Source organism: Phyllobates terribilis, unplaced genomic scaffold, assembly GCF_046119375.1.
Source record: "Phyllobates terribilis strain yellow unplaced genomic scaffold, ASM4611937v1 Scaffold_296__1_contigs__length_2355070, whole genome shotgun sequence".
Lineage (NCBI taxonomy): Eukaryota > Metazoa > Chordata > Amphibia > Anura > Dendrobatidae > Phyllobates > Phyllobates terribilis.
Genome location: NW_027363056.1, coordinates 2,152,988 through 2,173,636, shown reverse-complemented (window position 1 = coordinate 2,173,636; position 20,649 = coordinate 2,152,988). Strand labels below are relative to the sequence as shown.

The window sequence follows — 20,649 nt, the reverse complement described above, 5'->3', positions numbered from 1 at the left end:
GACAAAACAAATCAGAAGAACTATACTAAACTTCTAATTGGAGGTATTTGCTAATATTATTATTATTACGCATACTACATATTGGGGTAGAATCCTGGAGATGGGAATACACATTTCAGTTAAATAAAAAAAAGTTCCCAAAGCTGGATAGCCCCTTTAAGCTAACCATACGCATGACATATGAGATACCCGTGGTCTGAATGGTTATTTGGCTATTTCTCCTGACTCCCACCTATTCTGCTGAACAGTCATGTGGTTTTAATGGGGAGAGAGGAGAAAGTCGGTACTGGACACCTCCGGCAGCGGGTTATCTCCCCTGAGAACCAAAAGACCGGGTATTGAAATCCCATCTGCCCGATCCTTCTGGCCCTGACATCCTCTATCGGGGGAGAGTCAGGAGACCCCCATACACATCAGTGGGTAGGCCGGTCCTGCTGCAATCATCAGGTTTAAACTATTTTAATCCAATGTGTATGGGGACTGAATCTTTACTTTAAAGCTTTGCTTTTCTATTTTCTCACATAGACACTAATACAAATGGCGCCTGACCCAATACTTTAATGACATCTTTATCATATTGTGCATTTTCGCTTTAGCTTTTTCTTCCTGTCCAACGACGAAATGCTAGAAATTCTCTCTGAGACTAAAGATCCTCTGCGGGTCCAACCACATCTAAAGAAGGGCTTTGAAGGCATCGCAAAGCTGGAGTTCCTTCCTAACCTGGACATCAAAGCCATGTACAGCACCGAGGGGGAACGCGTAGAGCTCATCCAGACCATCTCCACCTCCGAGGCTCGGGGGGCCGTGGAGAAGTGGCTCATCCAAGGGGAAGATGTCATGTTAAGGAGCGTGCATGATGTTATTGCTCGGTCACGAATGGTACGGATCTACCTACAGACCAAAAGCATTAATTGGAACTAATCTAGTCTATATATATAATCGTCTTATCCCGTCTGTCTGTCTGTCTGTGTGTCTGTCTGTCCAGGAAATCCCGCGTCGCTCATTGGTCCGGCAGCGGCCAATCAGCGCCGGGGGATTTCTAAAAAAAGATGGCGGCCGTTAGCGGCTCATCTGCGGGACGGAGCTGAGCGGCGATGCAGCCGGGAGATGACCGGCGCAAGGCGCTCATCTCCCGGCCGGCAACAGCAGAAGGAACCCGACCGACGGACCCATCTGCGGGATGGAGATGCAGCCGGAAGATGAGCGCCGCGAGGCGCTCATCTCCCGGCCGGTAGCAGCGGAAGGACCGCCGGCGTCGCTGACCTCCATGCAGAAGGGAGGACCGGGGAGCGGCGCTGCGGGTCGGGATACTTCTGCTGTGAGCGCCCGCTATGTCCCGGGTTCTCGCAGCGGAAGTAGCCGCACAGGCAGCGCCGCTCCCCGGTCCTCACCAAGACGATTCGATGATTGATCGCGGTCTTCGGACCCGACCAATCACTGATCTTAGCGCAAAACTTAAACACCGCTGTGCTGATTGGTCGCCGACGCTGCCCGCGACCAATCACCGATCTTGGCTCCACATTTAAACACCGCTGTGGTGATTGGTCGCGGACGATATTTAAATTTGGCGCCAAAATCGGTGATTGGTCGCGGCCGATATTTCAATTTGGCGCCCAAATCGGTGATTGGTCGCGGTCAGCGTCCGCGACCAATCAGCACAATAGTGTTTAACTTTGGCGCCAAGATCAGTCATTGGTCGCGGGCCAAGACAGCGACCAATCACCGATTTGTGCGGCACTTTTAAATAGCGTCCGTGACCAATTGGATGTCAGCGCCACTCCCCGGTCCTCCCTTCACACCCTAGCCGCATGGATGTCAGCGCCGCTCCCCGGTCCTCCCTTCACACCCTAGCCGCATGGATGTCAGCGGCGCTGCCTGTGCGGATACTTCCGCTCCGAGAACCCGGGACATGAGCGGGCGCTCGCAGCAGAAGTATCTGGACTCGCAGCGCCGCTCACCGGTCCTCCCTTCACACCCTAGCCGCTGATGTCCCCACTGTATCTTCATGGTCTTACAAAGGTCCGGACATTTGTGTTAAAAATCGCTGATTGGTCGCGGGCGCTGCCCGCGACCAATCACCGATTTGGGCGCCAAATTTAAATATCAGCCGCGACCAATCAGCACAGCGGTGTTTAAATGTGGAGCCAAGATCGGTGATTGGTCGCGGCCGATATTTAAATTTGGCGCCCAAATCGGTGATTGGTCGCCGACTTGGCCCGCAACCAATCACTGATCTTGCGGCCAAAGTTAAACACTACGGTGCTAATTGGTAGCGGACGCTGACAGCGACCAATCACCGATTTTGGCGCCACATTCAAATATCGGCCGCGACCAATCACCGATCTTGGCTCCACATTTAAACACCGCTGTGCGGATTGGTCGCGGACGCTATTTAAATGTGGCACCAAAATCGGTGATTGGTCGCACCCAGCGTCGGCGACCAATCAGCACAGCGGTGTTTAAATGTGGAGCCAAGATCGGTGATTGGTCGCGGCCGATATTTGAATGTGGCGCCCAAATCGGTGATTGGTCGCTGTCAGCGTCCGCGACCAATTAGCACCGTAGTGTTTAACTTTGGCCGCAAGATCAGTGATTGGTTGCGGGCCAAGTCGGCGACCAATCACCGATTTGTGCGGCACATTTAAATAGCGGCCGCGACCAATTGGATGTCAGCGCCGCTCCCCGGTGCTCCCTTCACGTCCTAGCCGCATGGATGTCAGCGCCGCTGCCTGTGCGGATACTTCCGCTCCGAGAACCCGGGACATGAGCGGGCGCTCGCAGCAGAAGTATCCCGACCCGCAGCGCCGCTCCCCGGTCCTCCCTTCACACCCTAGCCGCTGATGTCCCCACAGTATCCGCATGGTGTTACAAAGGTCCGGACATTTGTGTTAAAAATCGCTGATTGGTCGCTGACGCTGCCGCCGACCAATCACCGATTTAGGCGCCAAATTTAAATATCGTCCGCGACCAATCACCGATCTTGGCTCAACATTTAAACACCGCTGTACTGATTGGTCGCGGACGCTATTTAAATGTGCCACCAAAATTGGTGATTGGTCGCGCACAGCGTCGGCGACCAATCAGCACAGCGGTGTTTGAATTTGCCGCCAAGATCGGTGATTGGTCGCGGCCAGCGCCAGCGACCAATCAGCGATTTTTAACACAGATGTCCTGACCTTTGTAACACCATGCGGATACTGTGGGGACATCAGTGGCTAGGGTGTGAAGGGAGGACCGGGGAGCGGCGCTGCGAGTCCGGATACTTCTGCTGCGAGCGCCCGCTCATGTCCCGGGTTCTTGCAGCGGAACTATCCGCACAGGCAGCGGCGCTGACATCCATGCGGCTAGGGTGTGAAGGGAGGACCGGGGAGCGGCGCTGACATCCAATTGGTCGCGGCCGCTATTTAAATTTAAATGTGGCGCCAAAATCGGTGATTGGTCGCGCCCAGCGTCGGCGACCAATCAGCACAGCGGTGTTTAAATGTGGAGCCAAGATCGGTGATTGGTCGCGGCCGATATTTAAAATTGGCGCCCAAATCGGTGATTGGTCGCGGGCAGCGCCAGCGACCAATCAGCGATTTTGAACACAAATGTCCGGACCTTTGTAACACCCTGCGGATACTGTGGGGACATCAGCGGCTAAGGTGTGAAGGGAGGACCGGGGAGCGGCGCTGCGGGTCGGGATACTTCTGCTCCGAGCGCCCGCTCATGTCCCGGGTTCTCGCAGCGGAAGTAGCCGCACAGGCAGGGGCGCTCCCCTGTCCTCTCTAATACGATTCCGCTCCCCGCTCCTCACCAATACGATTCGCTGATTGGTCGCGCTCTCCACACCCGACCAATCAGTGATCTTGGCGCTAAAGTTAAACACCGCTCTGCTGATTGGTCGCGTCCGCTGCCCGCAACCAATCACCGATTTGGGCGCCACATTTAAATAGCGGCCGCGACCATTCACCGATCTTGCCGCCACATTTAAACACTGCTGTGCTGATTGGACGCGGACGCCGGACGCGTCCAATCAACGAGATTGGCGACAAATTTAAGCAACGCTCTGCTGATTGATCGCGGTCGCTGGCCGAGATCAATCAGCAGTATTGGCGCAAAATTTAAACAACGCTCTGCTGATTGGTCGCGGTTGTCGGCCGTGACCAGTCAGCAGTATTGGCGCCAAATTTAAACCTCACTCTGCTAATTGGTCGCAACCACCGGCCGCGACCAATCTGCGTTTTTGGTGCCAAATTTAAACAACGCTCTGCTGATTGTTCGCTGTCGCCGGCCTCGACCAATCAGCGATTTTGGCGCCAAATTTAAAGAATGCTCTGCTGTTTGGTCGCGGCCGGCGACCAATCTGTGATTTTGGCGCCGAATTTAAACCCCGCTCTGCATCGCTCTGCTGATTGGTCGCGGTCGGCGGCCATGACCAGTCAGCAGTATTGGCGCCAAATTTAAACACCGCTCGGCTGATTGGTCGCGACTAATCAGCGATTTTGGTGCCAAATTTAAACACGCTCTCCAGTCCTCGCTAACACGGTTCGCTGATTGGTCGCGGCCGCCGCCCGCGACCAATCATCGATATTGCCGCCAAATTTAAACACCGCTTTGCTGATTGGTCGCGGTTGCCGAACGCGACCAATCAGCGATTTTGGCGCCAAATTTAAACACAGCTCTGCTGATTGCACCCGGTCGGCCGCATACCTATTCTAGAATACCCGATGCATTAGAATCGGGCCACCATCTAGTTCTTTTATATTTGTATAAGATTATTTGGCGGCAGTGAATGATTTGTGGATGATGTATCTCTTGCAATAGAGCCAGGTAGCAGATCTTCTACCTGCAATCGTTAGAAATGAATTTGCTAGATAATACTAGTAAGGTTGTCCCTCTCTTAAATGCTTCTGTCAACGTAATTTAACTTTCTTTTTTAAAAGGCATACCCTGCGACTGCAAGAAAAGACTGGGTGAGGGAATGGCCGGGACAGGTCGTGCTCTGTGTGTCTTCTGGACAAGTGAAGTGCATGAAGCTATCGTCAGTGGCCCGGAGGTACGGCATAAGCTCCTTTACTGATCAAGGTTGCTTCACTATAAACAGTCATGGCCGGAAGTGTTGGCACCCTTGAAGTTGTTCCAGAAAATGAAGTATTTTTCCATAAAAAATTGCATGTGTATTTTCTGTTATACACATGTTTATTTCCTTTGTATGTATTGGAACAACACAAAAAAAGGCAATTGGATATAATTTCACACAAAACCCCATAAATGGGTCGGACAAAATTGTTGGCATCTTTCCAAAATTGTGGGTAAACAATTTTGTTTCAAGCATGTGATGCTCGTTCAAACTCACCTGTGGCAAGTAAAAGGTGCGGGCAATATGAAAATCACACCTGAAACCTGATACAAAGGGGAAAAGTTGACTCAGTCTTTGCGTTGTTACGTGCCACACTAAGCAGGGAGAACAGAAAGAGGAGAAGAGAACTGTCTGAGGACTTGAGAACCAAAATTGTTGACTAATATCTTCTTTTTGTGTTGTTCCAATATACACAAATGAAATAAACATGTGAACAACAAAACGTGTAATTGTAATAATTTTCTGGGAGAAATACATATATATACATTCATAGACAGACTTCATGAGTTCTCCTGCTAATAGACTGTCATACCCAGAGACGCAGCTTATAGGAGTTTCCAGGGGGGGATATACCATTGGTGCAACAGAGGTAAGGGGACCCACATTCACATCCAAAGATGCAAGCAGCTTATTTCACAGTACGTTATTAGACTGCAAAGAGCCCATGTAGTGTTCTTGCCCAGGGGTCTTCTCCTGGGGGTTGCAGTTGTACAGCGGCTCAATATCTTGAAGGTACCCAAAAGGCTCCATAGTATTGTTGGGATTTTGCATTGATTCATGCATCTTGTCTAGAGATGCGCAACTAAATTTGCAGGACCTTGGTCTAAGAGAGCAGGTTAGTAGTCTGTGGCTGTTGGATGGGAGCCTTGCTAACCGCCTCTTACATGCCGGCATCCCTGGCTCCTCTTTTGATTAGCCGGCCAGGCGTGATGTCATTTGTGCCTCACACCACAACTATGACATCGACATCAAAAGAGGAGCCGGAGATGCCGGTTCACGGGGCTCCGGTCCTGCGGCCGTGGAATACTGACCGGACTGTTGGACCAGAGTCCTGCAAATCCATTCGCTCATCTCTACTCTCGTCATATCTACCAATAAGGGAAGACATTGTATGGGATTTCCCATAATACCAGCATAAAATTAATCCATCTGCATTGAGTTTTCCATGCTGTTTGTAGCAGGGTTTTATAGAGGTACATCTGGGTATTTGGAGCAATTTGCGAGGAGGCAAATTGTCCCAGCAGACTCGCAGCACATTGGGGGCTCTCGTCACCATAGAGGGGCACGCTCGTGACGTGGTCAGGGAAATGATCGAAACAGGTTTGTGCAAACATCATGGCTGGCAGCAAACTTTCCAATACCATGTTCTATTTATTATACACTACATGGAGAAAGGTATTGTGCCCCCTCCACATTACACCTACAGGGGCTTTTATGGCCTCCTATTCTAATCCATATCCAGGATGTTAATATGGAGTCCGTCCCTCTACAGATATCACAGCTCAGTATGCCGAGCACCTTCATACATTTCACCATATTCCCATGTTCTTTCCATATCTATGTTATGTTCCCCCCTCTTTTCTTTGAGTTTTCATAGGACACAATTGATCTTGTCACAGTAAAGCAATCTTGGGGTGTACTTACAATGACGTCTATGGGGCAGTAGTCATTTCTGCATATTGAGATGGTGGTCCCTATATAGGAATGTTTTGGCATCTGTAGGTGTCGGCATCCCCTGTATATGACTTATTGCCACAATTGATCTTCTTTATAGTCAGTGGTTTGGATGGCCTAGGTGCGGTTTGTAATATTTTCTATCAATGGTGTGTGTGCCCTCCTCTGTGCAGTGTCGTTCTATAACCATGGATGGACTAATAAAGGGGTTTTATGTCAATTCCTTTAATGACCTTTTGTTCGGTTTCTTTGTAGGTATTATGTCATTCTCCGAGTGGTCAGCCATTCTAAGCCTGAGCAGACATATGGCAATGTAATTGATGTGTGCCTGACATTGTTCTTCCCTATGTGGCGGTGACATATTTATGCTGCCATTCTCCAGTATTTGTTCTAATTAATCATCCTAAAGGTGTTTAGTGGGGTTGAGGTTGAGAACGTGTGGGAAACAGTTCTGCTCTTCTATTCCCTTAGGGTTGGAAGCTACAATTGTTTAAAATGTCTTGTGCTGAAGCATTTAGATATCTTTTCACTGGAACTAAGGGGCCTAGACCAACCCCTAAAAACAAGGCCATACCTCCACCACCAAACTGCCCAGCGGGCACAATGCAGTTAATAGGGTAACATTCTCCTGGCATTCACCAAATCCAGACTCGTCCATCAGATGCCAGATAGAGAAGTGTGATCCGTCACTGCACAGAACAGGTCTCCTCCAGAGTCCTGTGGTGGCGGCTTCACACCACTCCATCTGACGCTCGGCATCGTGCTTGGTGATGTAAGGCTGCATGCAGCTGCTCGGCCATAAAGCTCCAGGCGGGGGCGCATTGTTTGTGGTGATGTTGTTACCAAAGTAGATCTGGACTCTGCAGTTATGGAGTCAGGAGAGCGTTCTGCCCTCTGCTCCTCAGCACTCAGTGACCCCGCTCTGTAATGTTCCGGGGTCTCCTGAGGTGCTGCAGTTCCTTCCACTCCTTAATAATATCACTCACATGTGATGGGGGAAGATTTAGGAGGGAAGAAATGTAATATCCAGACTTGTTACCCCGGTGGCTCCTATTACAGGACCGCGCTGGTATCAGAGAGCTCTGCACCACCAGCCGTTCTGTCATATGTTAGTAACAGCACACCGCATGGCAGGGCGGATGTTATACACCGGGGGGCGTGGGGATTGATGTTATACACTGGTGGGGGGCGAGAGTCTTAATGTTATACAAGGCCGAGGGGCCAGATGTTATACCCTAGGGGTACGAGGGGCTAGATGTTATACTGTCCGAGGGCTGGATCTTATACACTGAGGAGCAAGGGGACGGATATTATATACCGGGGTGAGGGGACGGATATTATACACCGGGGGGCGTGGGGACGGATATTATACACCAGGGGCGAGGGGACGGATATTATACACCAGGTGCGAGGGGACGGATATTATACACCAGGGGTGAGGGGACAGATATTATACACCAGGTGCGAGGGGACGGATATTATTCACCAGGGGCGAGGGGACGGATATTATACACCAGGGGCGAGGGGACGGATATTATACACCAGGGGCGGGGGGACGGATATTATACACCGGGGCGAGGGGACGGATATTATACACCGGGGGGGGCGAGAGGCCAGATGTTATACACAAGGGGGAGGGAGCGAGGGGACAGATGTTATACACCGGGGCTGGGGGCCGGATATTATGCAAAGAAGGGCTTGGGGTTGGATGTTATACAGTGGGGTTGAGGGGATGGATTTTATACACTGGCGGGGGGGCGAGGGGAGAGATGTTATACTAAACTAGGGCCGAGGGGTGGATGTTATACACCGGGGGAGGCGAGAGGCCGGATTTTATAAACTGGGGGCTGAGAGTCCGGATATTATACACCGTGGGCAATGGGACTAAATGAAAAAAGCAGAATTCGGTGACTAGGAGTTTTGTCCTATAATGTATGTGCATTTGCCTTCCCTTTAGAAACTCTCCCTTGTGATTCTGCAGTGTCTTAGAGGTTGACTATCTTTTCCTACATTCCTCAGGAGTTTCTCATGAACAGACTTCCGGTGGCTTGCCCAACTCCGCTATTACTGGGAGAATGAGAATGCGAGAGTGCGAATCATCAACTGCAATGTGAAGTCCGCCTATGAGTACCTGGGCAGCTCCCCACGCCTGGTCATCACTCCGCTCACTGACCGATGCTAGCGGACTCTGCTATGATGTGATGGGTTATGCTCAGAAATGTTTTTGACTTTTGTATGATGCATGAAACTTATTAGCAATTATTATTGATATTTCATACCAGTTCTTTCATGTTTCATTGATAGATCGGTGCTTTTTATCTAAATCTTGGTGGAGCTCCAGAAGGTCCGGCCGGCACAGGAAAAACTGAGACCACCAAAGATTTGGCCAAGGCGCTGGCCGTGCAGTGTGTGGTCTTTAACTGCTCTGATGGTTTGGACTACATAGCAATGTCAAAGGTACATACAATGTTAAGCTGCTCCATTGCAGATAATAAACTGACTCCATCCGATGTTCTGCTGACATCTTTTGATTATATAGTACAGACCAAAAGTTTGGACACACATTCTCATTTAAAGATTTTTCTGTATTTTCATGACTATGAAAATTGTACATTCACACTGAAAGCATCAAAACTATGAATTAACACATGTGGAATTATATACTTAACAAAAAAGTGTGAAACAACTGAAAATATGTCTTATATTCTAGGTTCTTCAAAGTAGCCACCTTTTGCTTTGATGACTGCTTTGCACACTCTTGGCGTTCTCTTGATGAGCTTCAAGAGGTAGTCACCGGAAATGGTTTTCACTTCACAGGTGTGCCCTGTCAGGTTTAATAAGTGGGATTTCTTGCCTTATAAATGGTGTTGGGACCATCAGTTGCATTGTGCAGAAGTATGGTGGATACACAGCTGATAGTCCTATTGAATAGACTGTTAGAATTTGTATTATGGCAAGAAATAAGCAGCTAAGTAAAGAAAAACGAGTGGCCATCATTACTTTAAGAAATGAAGGTCAGTCAGTGCGAAAAATTGGGAAAACTTTGAAAGTGTCCCCAAGTGCAGTTGCAAAAACCATCAAGCGCTACTAAGAAACTGGCTCACATGAGGACCGCCCCAGGAAAGGAAGACCAAGAGTCACCTCTGCTTCTGAGGATAAGTTTATCCGAGTCACCAGCCTCAGAAATCGCAGGTTAACAGCAGCTCAGATTAGAGACGAGGTCAATGCCACACAGAGTTCTAGCAGCAGACGCATCTCTTAAACGACTGTTAAGAGGCGACTTTGTGCAGCAGGCCTTCATGGTAAAATAGCTGCTAGGAAACAAGCAGAAGAGAGTTGTTTGGGCTAAAGAACACAAGGAATGGACATTAGACCAGTGGAAAATTGTGCTTTGGTCTGATGAGTCCAAATTTGAGATCTTTGGTTCCAGCCACCGTGTCTTTGTGCGACGCAGAAAAGGTGAACGGATGGACTCTACATGCCTGGTTCCCACCGTGAAGCATGGAGGAGGAGGTGTGATGGTGTGGGGGTGCTTTGCTGGTGACACTGTTTGGGATTTATTCAAAATTGAAGGCATACTGAACCAGCATGGCTACCACAGCATCTTGCAGCAGCATGCTATTTATTTTTCAACAGGACAATGACCCCAAACACACCTCCAGGCTGTGTAAGGGCTATTTGACCAAGAGGGAGAGTGATGGGGGGCTACGCCAATTGACCTGCACTGCAGTCACCAGACCTGAACCCAATAGAGATGGTTTGGGGTGAGCTGGACCGCAGAGTGAAGGCAAAAGGGCCAACAAGTGCTAAGCATCTCTGGGAACTCCTTCAAGATTGTTGGAAGACCATTTCCGGTGACTACCTCTTGAAGCTCATCAAGAGAATGCCAAGAGTGTGCAAAGCAGTCATCAAAGCAAAAGGTGGCTACTTTGAAGAACCTAGAATATAAGACATATTTTCAGTTGTTTCACACTTTTTTGTTAAGTATATAATTCCACATGTGTTAATTAATAATTTGATGCCTTCAGTGTGAATGTACAATTTTCATAGTCATGTAAATGCAGAAAATCTTTAAATGAGAAGGTGTGTCCAAACTTTTGGTCTGTACTGTATATACTTTTTTTTAGTTTTTCAAAGGGCTGGCATCATCGGGAACATGGGTGTGTTTTGATGAGTTTAACCATATTGAGCTGGAGGTGTTGTCCGTGGTGGCCCAACAGATTCTCCGCATCCAGAGAGCCATCCAGACGAAGATGGACATGTTCAACTTCGAAGGAACAGAGCTGAAGCTTAACCCAAATTGCTTCTTAGCCATTACCATGAATCCTGGCTACGCGGGACGTTCTGAGCTGCCGGATAACCTCAAGGTAAAGAGTCCCAGTGCCTTGCATCGGGTCCTTCCACAACATTTCTATAGGATTAAGCTCAGGACTATGACTCGGCCATTCCAAAGCTTTATGTTTATTCAACCATTCTTTTGTAGAACGACTTGTGTCTTTGGGCCATTGTCTTGCTGCATGACCCACGTTTTCTTGAGATTCAGTACATGAACTGATATCCTGATATTTTCCTTTAGCATTTGCTGATAGATTTTAGAATTCATTGTTCCATCAATGATGGCAGCCGTCCTTGGCCAAGTGCAGCAAAACAGGCCCAAAGCATGTTACGATTACCATCTTTGTGTTTCATAGATGATAGGAGGTTCTTATGCTGTAATGCAGTATTTTCTTTCTGCAAACATATAGCTTCTCACTTAAAATCTCTATCTTGGCCTCATCCTTCCACAAAGCATTATTCCAGTTACCTATTGATGTGCCCAGGTGAGTTTTAGCAGTGACATTTTAAATCGCATTGCCTTTCTCCTTGCAATCCTGCCATGCTCGCCATTGTTGTTCATTGTCTTTCTGATGGTGGACTCATGAACAATTACATTAGCTAATGTGAGGAGAGGCCTTTAGTTGCTTAGCGGTTACCTTGAGTTACTTTGTGACCTCACAGACTGATGTAGCTTTAAGTCAAATTTATGCAGTAATACAGAAATTTTTGAGGGGTTCACAAACTTTCAAGTAAATACTAGGTTTACAAAAGAAACATAAGATTTCATCAAAGGGATTATTCTCCCCCAAACCTATATGAGATTGCACATTTCCTATGTATAATCACCACACCTGATGCCCTCATTTCTGCAAGCTCCTTAATATTGATGTCCCATTCTCCTATTTTCCAAAATGGACACAGTAGAGGTGTGGAGAGAGATTTGGAAAGTGTTAAAGGAGTATTCCCATCTCCAAGATTCTATCCCAATATGTAATAGGTGTAATAATAATATTAATAGCAAATACCTCCAATTGGAAATGTAGTATAGTTCTTCTGATTAGCTATGTCGCTTACCCCATGTGCAGGACATAGCAGTAGCTTAGGTATCCATGGTTACGACCACTAGAAAGTAACTAACTGTTACTATGAGTGGTCGTAACCATGGAAACCTAAGCTACTGCAATGTCCTGCACATGGGGTAAGCGACATAGCTAATCAGAAGAACTATACTACATTTCTAATTGGAGATATTTGCAAACATTATTATTATTACCCCTATTACATATTGGGACTGGATCTTGGAGATGGGAATACCCCTTTAACCACACTTTGACTGACTTTCCTCTGATGTGGAATAGACACATCACTTTTAGGTCTGGGGTGGAGGATAGTGTAAATGGACATAATGGGTTCCCCGGCTCTCTGCCTAGTTTACAGTAATTTAGTTTCATTTGTTGACTGACCCATCTGGTTTGCGCATTTCAGGTTCTTTTCCGGACTGTAGCAATGATGGTCCCCAACTATGCTCTGATTGCGGAGATCGGCCTTTATTCTTACGCTTTTCTGCACGCTAAACCTCTCTCGGTGAAGATGGTAATGACTTACCGGCTGTGCTCGGAGCCGCTCTCGTCCCAGTTCCATTATGATTATGGGATGCGTGCAGTAAAGGCTGTGCTGACCGCTGCTGGCAATCTGAAGCTGAAATTCCCCCATGAAAATGAAGAGATTCTTGTAAGTTCTGAACTGTTGGTCGCTTTACATCTCGTATAGGATAGCATTACCATCTTACCGAGAAGCATTTGGATCACAAAAATTACAGCTGTCTGATTTTATAATAGCAGACAGAGACTTGCAAATAATGTCTGCACATTACTGTTCCTGGCTTGTTAGATCTCATCTGTGCAAAAGTGTCAAAACTATAGTTGTTAAACACGTAGCTTGTTCATCTTATGGGACAGTTTGATTTTTAACTTAAACGCATGTATTTTAGGCTAAAAATCATCTTAACAATTGTTTTTTATTAAAAATTTTGCATCGCTTGGCTTTCACCGGCTTTTTGATTCCCTGCACATTCAATTTTGTTAAGGTCTGTGGTCATAAATAAACTGAGAGGAGCTCAGAAAAAGACAGATAAAAACGAGTTCACTGACAGTATCTCACTTAACTCATTCTGCAGCCGGCAATTAACAGTGCAACACAGAGGCCACATCTATTCCCTATGGAGAAACAATTCTGCAGCATAATTTACTGCAACTCAGCAGCGTTCCGTTCCTCTTTTATCATTCCTGGAAATGTAGGAATTAATTGAAATCTGTCAATAACGAGTACCCTACACAGTCTGACAATGTCACCACTGTTTGGGCACAGTCAGATTGTATAGGGTTGTCCCCTATATAGATTATATATACATTATATGTCATTTACACATACATTTCCAGGAGGTATAACAGAGGGACGATACAATGTAGAGTTTTAGGAAAAGGGGTTTCATCCTTATTTTTTGGAGAATACTATTCTTTACTAATACAGACATACCACAAGAGCTGACTGCTCCTTTGTAATGGGGTTCCTCACTTTTAATATTGTTTCATGTCATATTGTATATGAATTATTTTATCATTTAATCCTTTTTCATTCTATTTAGCTCTTGCCGTCAATTAAGGATGGAAACAAACCCAAATTTTTGTCTCATGATATTCCTCTGTTCAATGGGATTACCAGCGACCCGTTCCCTGGCATTCAACTTCTGGAAGCCGACTATAAGGTATTAAAATATAATAGTGTCTTAAAGGGGTTTTCCAAGCCTTAAAGAGGACTTGTCCCTCGCCATAAATATGTAAATGCCGCTGTTCTCCTGACTCCGGCATTGTTTTCCTTTTCTTCCTGCCCCTCTCCGTTCCTGACATCTGTCACTCTCCTCTAGCCCTTTAAGCCAACTGGGCAAGGCCTTCCTGAAGACTCCCACAGAGAGGACTTGATGACCACGCCCACTTGGCTATTAAAAATTATGAACTAGATTTCTATAAAGAGGCTATATCTCAGGAATGGAGAGGCTCAGGAGCAAAAGAAAAACCGCACCGGATTCAGGAGAACAGCGGCATTTACACCAGGTAATAAAATTGCATATTAATGGCAACTGATAGCTCCTATATAGCGGGCCAGCTATCATTTGGATGACAGTTATCTTTCAGCAGCAGAAGGGAAGGAAGGGAGACACAGATCCATTACTAGTGGGTTGGCGGAGCCCCACAGGGATAGATCACCTCAGATTTATAAAAAGTGACGACCGGCCCCTCCAACTTAAGCTCCTCCTACCCCCATGTTCTCCAGTCTGAAATTTGAGGTCGCAGAGGATAGTCGCTGCCTTTGCAGCTCCTCAGAAGATTTTTTATTTTTACCAAAGGAGACCTGGACCCCCCGTGGTCTAGAGGTCTCAGGGGGTCTCGGCGCTGCCGGGACCCCTGCCCTCCCCTGGCAGACCTGCGTACCCCTTAAGGAGGTCCCCGCAGTAACCTGCCGGCCCCGGGGTACATAGGGCGCTTCCTGGCGGAGGCGCACACCGCCTGTGGGGTCCCTGCCCGCTCTGCCGTGGGGGGAGCAAGGGCCACAGCGCCACACATCCCTGGGGGTCCCTGTGGCGCACAGCGGGGTAAGTGCTCTGTGTATGAGTGCGGCCGCCGCCGTTATTTCATGTGGTGATTTTCTGCTTTTCTGTATTTGCAGACGGTGTATGAGGATCACCGCTGCATTCTCTGACCCTGGGGGCTGGGGAGCAGGGACGGAGGAGCACGGCTCCGTTGGAACGGGGGGCGTGGCTTTATTATCTTGGCTTCCTGCCGTCACTTTTAGGCAGGAAGCCTTCAGGAGAGCGCACGCTTTCTCTCTGAGCGCGGGCTCTGTGAGTGAGCTCGGGGGGCCGGGCTTCGCGTCGTTCGGCTTCCTGTCATTGTAGTTCTGACAGGAAGCTCCTGGCTTAGCGCGCGCTGAGCTCTCCGCCCCTCTCCCTCCTTCCGGCTTCCCTCCACGTGCACCTCCGGCTCTCTGCTCCCCGTTCACCGCCCTCACAGCTCAGAAGGAGCAGTCACCGCGGCACTGGTGAGTCGTTTCTGCCTGTAGGCAGAGGCTCCCTTTTTGTTCTTTCCATTGCAGAGCACCTTGGCTGACCTGCTAAGGCAGGCAAGGTGCTATTTGCCGCTACCGCTTTTCTGGACACTCTCACTTCTCTGACCTCTTAAGGCAGTGAGGTATTTAGCGTGTCAGCAGCATTAACCCCTTCTGAAGGGGTCTGCTCAACAGGGCTGTTAACTCTTTCTGGGGGTGCACACTTCTGTTTCAGAGGGCGCTTCTCCCCAGTTTGTTAGGTTAACTTTTGCTCTGCAGGGCTGGGGTAACTCTCTCTAGAGGAGAGTTTTAACCCTTCAGTGCCTTAAAAGTAAAAAAAAAAAAAAAAAAGGGGGGAATTTTTTTTTTGTGGAAGCAGGCTGTGTTAGCTATTTTCGCACACCCTAGGTTACCATACTCATTCTAACATGCTGGCATCTGATGTGGGAGGCATGACGGATCAGGGACCAGGGGGCGCGGACCTCTCTCCCGATCCGTTTCAGGATCGGTCTCGCATTTCTGATACACCCAGGTCTTCGACGGCGTCAAGTTCGACCCTTAGTGATGTTAAAGTGGAGGCTCTCACCCGCTCCATTGACAGTCTTTCTAACCTCCTGGGTCATTGGGTGTCAGCTAAGTCGCAACCGACACCACGAGGCAAGAAGCGCCACAGGGTGGCGCTGTCTCCTCCGTGCGGTGCATCGGAGGCTCCAGATTCACCAACAAGCTCGGTTGGTGAAATCTCTGATTCTGAGGATGAGGATCGGCAGAGTCGTCCTGCTTCGCTTTCGGGCCGCGTGGATGCTCTTATTGGAGCCATGCGGGAAGCGTTACAGCTGTCTGAAGAGCTGACAAAGCCTGGCAAGTCGGCCCGGCTGTATCAGGAGTCGCGTCGGGCTCGTTCAACATTACCGGCGCATGATGAACTTAACGAGGCAGTGGAGAAAGAACGCCAGTGTCCGGATAAATGCTTCCAGGGGATGCGTTTTTTTTATGCCTTGTATCCCTGCGCCACGGAGACGATCGCTAATTGGGTTCCCTCCCCTGAAGTGGACCTTCCTCTGTCTCAGCTTAGCAAATCTTCCTTGCTTCCTGTTAAAGGGAAGGCCAGTCTTCAGGAGCCTCTGGACAGAAGAACGGAGTTAGCGGCGAAGTCCATCTACGAGGCCGCGGGTCATGGATTCCGTGCAGTCTTGGGGGCCATGTGGGCCGGTGAGGCTTCTCTGCGGTGGTTGGACCAGCTGCGGACGGCATGGCAGGATGGAACTCCGCTGTCGGAAGTGGAAAGGCTTTTCCAGCTGTTGGAAGAGGCGACACATTATGGCAGGGACGCAGTACTGGATACTACTTCCATTCTGTCCAGGTCTCAATCTTCGGCCGTCACAGTCAGGAGAGCACTGTGGCATAAACAGTGGACTGGAGACGCAGTATCCAAACAAGGTTTGCTTAGTCTAGCGTACAAAGGCGGTCATCTTTTTGGTTCGGACCTCACGGAGCTGATTGCTAAGGCCAAGGCTAAGGATGCTGCCTTGCCTCAGCGGAAGGCGGCGGCTTCCACGTCTGGCAGGTCAAGTGCCAGTGGTGGTCGTCGGTCCTTTCGGACCAGGGGGCGGTTCGGTCAGCCTTCTTGGGGATCGGGTCGTCCCTCGGCTTCCGGTAAGAAGTCCACCCAGAAATCCCGTATTTCCTGGAAGCAACATTTCCGTCAGGACAAACGGGAGGTTGACAAGAAGCCCGCTAAGGCGGACTGACGCCAGGATTCCGCTCGAGGGCTCTCGGGTGGGAGGTCGTCTGCTACAATTCGGGTCGATTTGGGCGTCCCACATTTCAGATGCCTGGGTGACGCGAGTTATGTTGGCAGGCTATTTCATAGAGTTTCACTCTCGTCCCCCTGACAGGTTTTGTCAGTCACGCACCCCGTCCGAGCCCAAGCTGGCTGCAGCACTGCTGCGGGAGGTAGACACTCTTCTGCAGCAGGGTGTGGTGGTCCCGGTTCCGCCAGAGGACCGGGGAAGGGGGTTTTACTCCAACCTTTTTGTGGTCACCAAAAAGGAGGACAAGTTTCGCCCCATTCTGGATCTCAAAGATTTGAATCTGCATGTCCGGACCCGGAAATTCCGCATGGAGTCTCTCCGCTCTGTCGTAGCGGCCCTGTCGCAGTACGATTTCTTGGTGTCGATCGACATCCGCGACACCTATTTGCATGTCCCTATCGGCAGAGCTCACCAGCGTTTCCTGCGTTTCGCCATAGGTCAGGCCCATTACCAGTTTGTGGCCCTACCATTCGGGTTGGCCTCGGCACCCAGGGTTTTTACAAAGATTCTGGCGCCACTCATGGCGCTTCTTCGAAAACAAGGAGTTATGATTCTACCCAACCTGGACGACCTGTTGATTGTGTCGCCCACAGCGGAGGAGGCGATGACTGCTCGCGATCTCTCCCTCCAGCACCTGGAGGACTTCGGGTGGCTGGTCAATTGGAAGAAGTCGTCATTAAAACCGACGCAGTCAATCCTGTTCTTGGGGATGCATTTCGACACAGTACGGGCAGTGGTGTCCCTGCCTCCGGACAAACAAACGAACCTTCGTCGCCATGTCCAGGCTATGAGGTCGGCGATGGCAATGTCCCTTCGGGAATGCATGCGCCTTCTGGGTCTGATGGTGGCGACAATGGAAGCCGTACCGTTTGCACAATTTCATTCCCGGGATCTCCAAAATCTTATTCTGACCAGTTGGGATCGATCGCCGACTTCACTGGATCGCTCGGTTGTTATCTCCCGCAGGGTGCGAGAGTCTCTTGGATGGTGGTTACGTCCAGAAACTCTATCCCTGGGGAAATCCTTTCTTCTCCCAAGGTGGTCGGTGATTTCGACCGATGCCAGCCTGACTGGCTGGGGGGGGGTTTGGAACGACCTCTGGGTTCAGGGGGTCTGGTCGTCAGAGGAGTCGTCTCTACCGATCAACATTCTGGAGTTGAGAGCAATTTTTCTCTGCCTCCGACATTGGACGGTCCTTTTGAGCGGTCTGCCGGTCCGGATTCAGTCGGACAATGCGACGGCTGTCGCGTATATCAACCATCAGGGCGGGACGAGGAGTTCCAGACTCATGATGGAGGTCTCTCGGATCCTGGTTTGGGCCGAGTCCAGGGTTCCAGCCATCTCCGCGATTCATATCCCAGGTGTGCTGAATATCTCGGCGGACTTCCTCAGTCGCGAGCAGGTGGATCCCGGAGAATGGAGTCTTCATCCGGAAGTGTTTGCACTGCTGTGCTCCCGGTGGGGGACTCCTCAGGTGGATTTGATGGCATCCAGGCTGAACGCCAGGGTTCCGACATTCATGTCCAGGTACAGGGACCCGGAGGCTGTGGCGGTAGATGCTCTAGTGGCCCCGTGGGACCAGTTCGAGCTGATCTATGTGTTTCCGCCAGTATCCTTACTTCCTTTGGTGATTCGGCGGATCAAACTGGAAAGAGTATCAGCAATTTTGGTAGCGCCGGATTGGCCACGGAGGACGTGGTGTTCGACGCTGGTGTCTCTTCTGGCGGCGCCTCCGTTTCCACTGCCTCTTCGCCCGGACCTGTTAATCCAAGAGCCCATTCGTCATCCGGACCTGAAGTCACTTTGTTTGACGGCGTGGCACTTGAGACCGAGATCTTGAACCGTCGTGGTTTTTCGTCCGAGGTTATTTCTGCCAGAGGTCCAGCTACGACTAGGATTTATCACAGAACTTGGGAGTCTTTTTATTCTTGGTGTTCTGGATCGTCAAGGAACCCGAGGGTTTTTTCCATCCCCAACTTCTTGGCTTTTCTGCAATATGGTTTGGCCAAGGGTCTAGCAGTTGGTACCTTACGAGGTCAGGTATCTGCACTATCCGCGCTTTTTCGAAGGGCTATTGCTTCACGTAGGGACGTGCGTTCTTTTTTTCATGGGGTTGCTCGTCAGTTTCCGCCTCGGGAGGCGGTTGTGGCTCCTTGGCGGCTTAATCTATTCCTGGAAGCTCTTCAGCATGAGCCTTTTGAGCGTATGGATTCGGCTACGCTTTACTTGCTTTCTTGGAAGGTGGCCTTCCTGGTAGCGGTCACCTCTTTGAGAAGGGTTTCGGAGTTGGCGGCACTGTCTTGCTCGCCACCTTTTCTGGAATTTCTTCCGGATCGTGTGGTGCTTCGTACCCGTGGAGATTTTTTACTTAAAGTGGTGTCGCATTTCCACGTCAATCAGGACGTCGTGTTACCTTCTCTCTGTCTGAAGCCGAAGGGTCCAAAGGAGTGGGCCTTGCACTCGTTGGATTTGGTGCGGGCATTGAAGTTCTATCTTACAATCATGCAAGGTTTTCGGAAATTGGACTCTCTTTTTGTGATTCCTGCTGGTCGTCGACGTGGTCAGCGTGCTTCCAAGGACACTATAGCTCGGTGGATACGTTCGGCTATCCTGGAAGCGTACCGGCTCAAGGGCGAGCCTTGTCCGGTTAAAGTTCGAGCTCATTCCACGAGGGCTGTTGGTTCGTCATGGGCTTTTCGTCAGGGGGCCTCGGCAGCGCAGCTCTGCCGGGCGGCTACCTGGCGCTCCGTTCACACCTTTACTAAATTTTATAAAGTGGACGTGAGTGCTTCCGCCGATGCGGCCTTGGGACGCAGGGTCCTGCAGGCGGCGGTGGTTTAAGTTACCTCTTTATTTTATTTTATTTTTTATTCGGCGCTGGTTGCGCACTTACCTAAGTTGTTGGGGTGTTGGAGATTCTGCCACTATTTCCCACCCTAGAATTTTGGACTGCTTTGGGACGTCCCACTAGTAATGGATCTGTGTCTCCCTTCCTTCCCTTCTGCTGCTGAAAGATGGATTTTGGTAAGAACTTACCTGTAAAATCCTTTTCAGCGAAGGAAGGAAGGGAGACACAGCACCCTCCCATGGCAGAAGTATTTTTTTGTTTCTAGATGCGGCGCGACCCTTTCCTGATGGCGGTCATCTGGTCTGGGGTTGGCGCACTAGGGCTCTTTTCCAGCATCGCCAGCTCATCGCAGTTGTCAGGTCCAGTGAGTTGTACCTAGGACTGTGTGTTTTTTTGCTGTTATTTGCATAACCTGTTTTCTCACATTTCTGAATTTTTCAGAATGGGTTGTACTGTTCTGCTGGTGTTGTCTGCTCTTCCTTAGCTTGTGTACGGACTGGAGAACATGGGAGTAGGAGGAGCTTAAGTTGGAGGGGCCGGTCGTCACTTTTTTATAAATCTGAGGTGAACTATCCCTGTGGGGCTCCACCAACCCACTAGTAATGGATCTGTGTCTCCCTTCCTTCCTTCCTTCCGTCTTTCCCGGCTCCCCCATATTCAGGAATGCTCGCTCCTGTTTTCTCTATGACAGAGTCGCTGCCAGAATCTTATGGCAGCTGCTAATTTCACGGTCAGAAAGTAAGGATCGGGTGATTAAATTCCAACCGGCCGAT

At 49.5% G+C, this 20,649-nt stretch overlaps 1 protein-coding gene and 1 pseudogene across 1 annotated transcript in view; both read left to right on the top strand.

Moving 5' to 3' along the window:
• The first annotated feature begins 621 nt into the window (after positions 1–621).
• On the top strand, positions 622–9,401 carry LOC141220449 (dynein axonemal heavy chain 12 pseudogene; annotated as a pseudogene).
• LOC141220448 (dynein axonemal heavy chain 12-like) overlaps positions 9,116–20,649 on the top strand; it is a gene marked incomplete at its 5' end in the record, with an annotated part of 24,538 nt that continues 13,004 nt past the window's right edge. Inside the window, 4 exons of the mRNA XM_073666365.1 lie at positions 9,116–9,253; positions 10,924–11,163; positions 12,599–12,844; positions 13,758–13,877. Of these exons, the coding sequence (XP_073522466.1) occupies positions 9,116–9,253; positions 10,924–11,163; positions 12,599–12,844; positions 13,758–13,877 (744 nt within the window). The remainder of the gene's footprint in view (positions 9,254–10,923; positions 11,164–12,598; positions 12,845–13,757; positions 13,878–20,649) is intronic.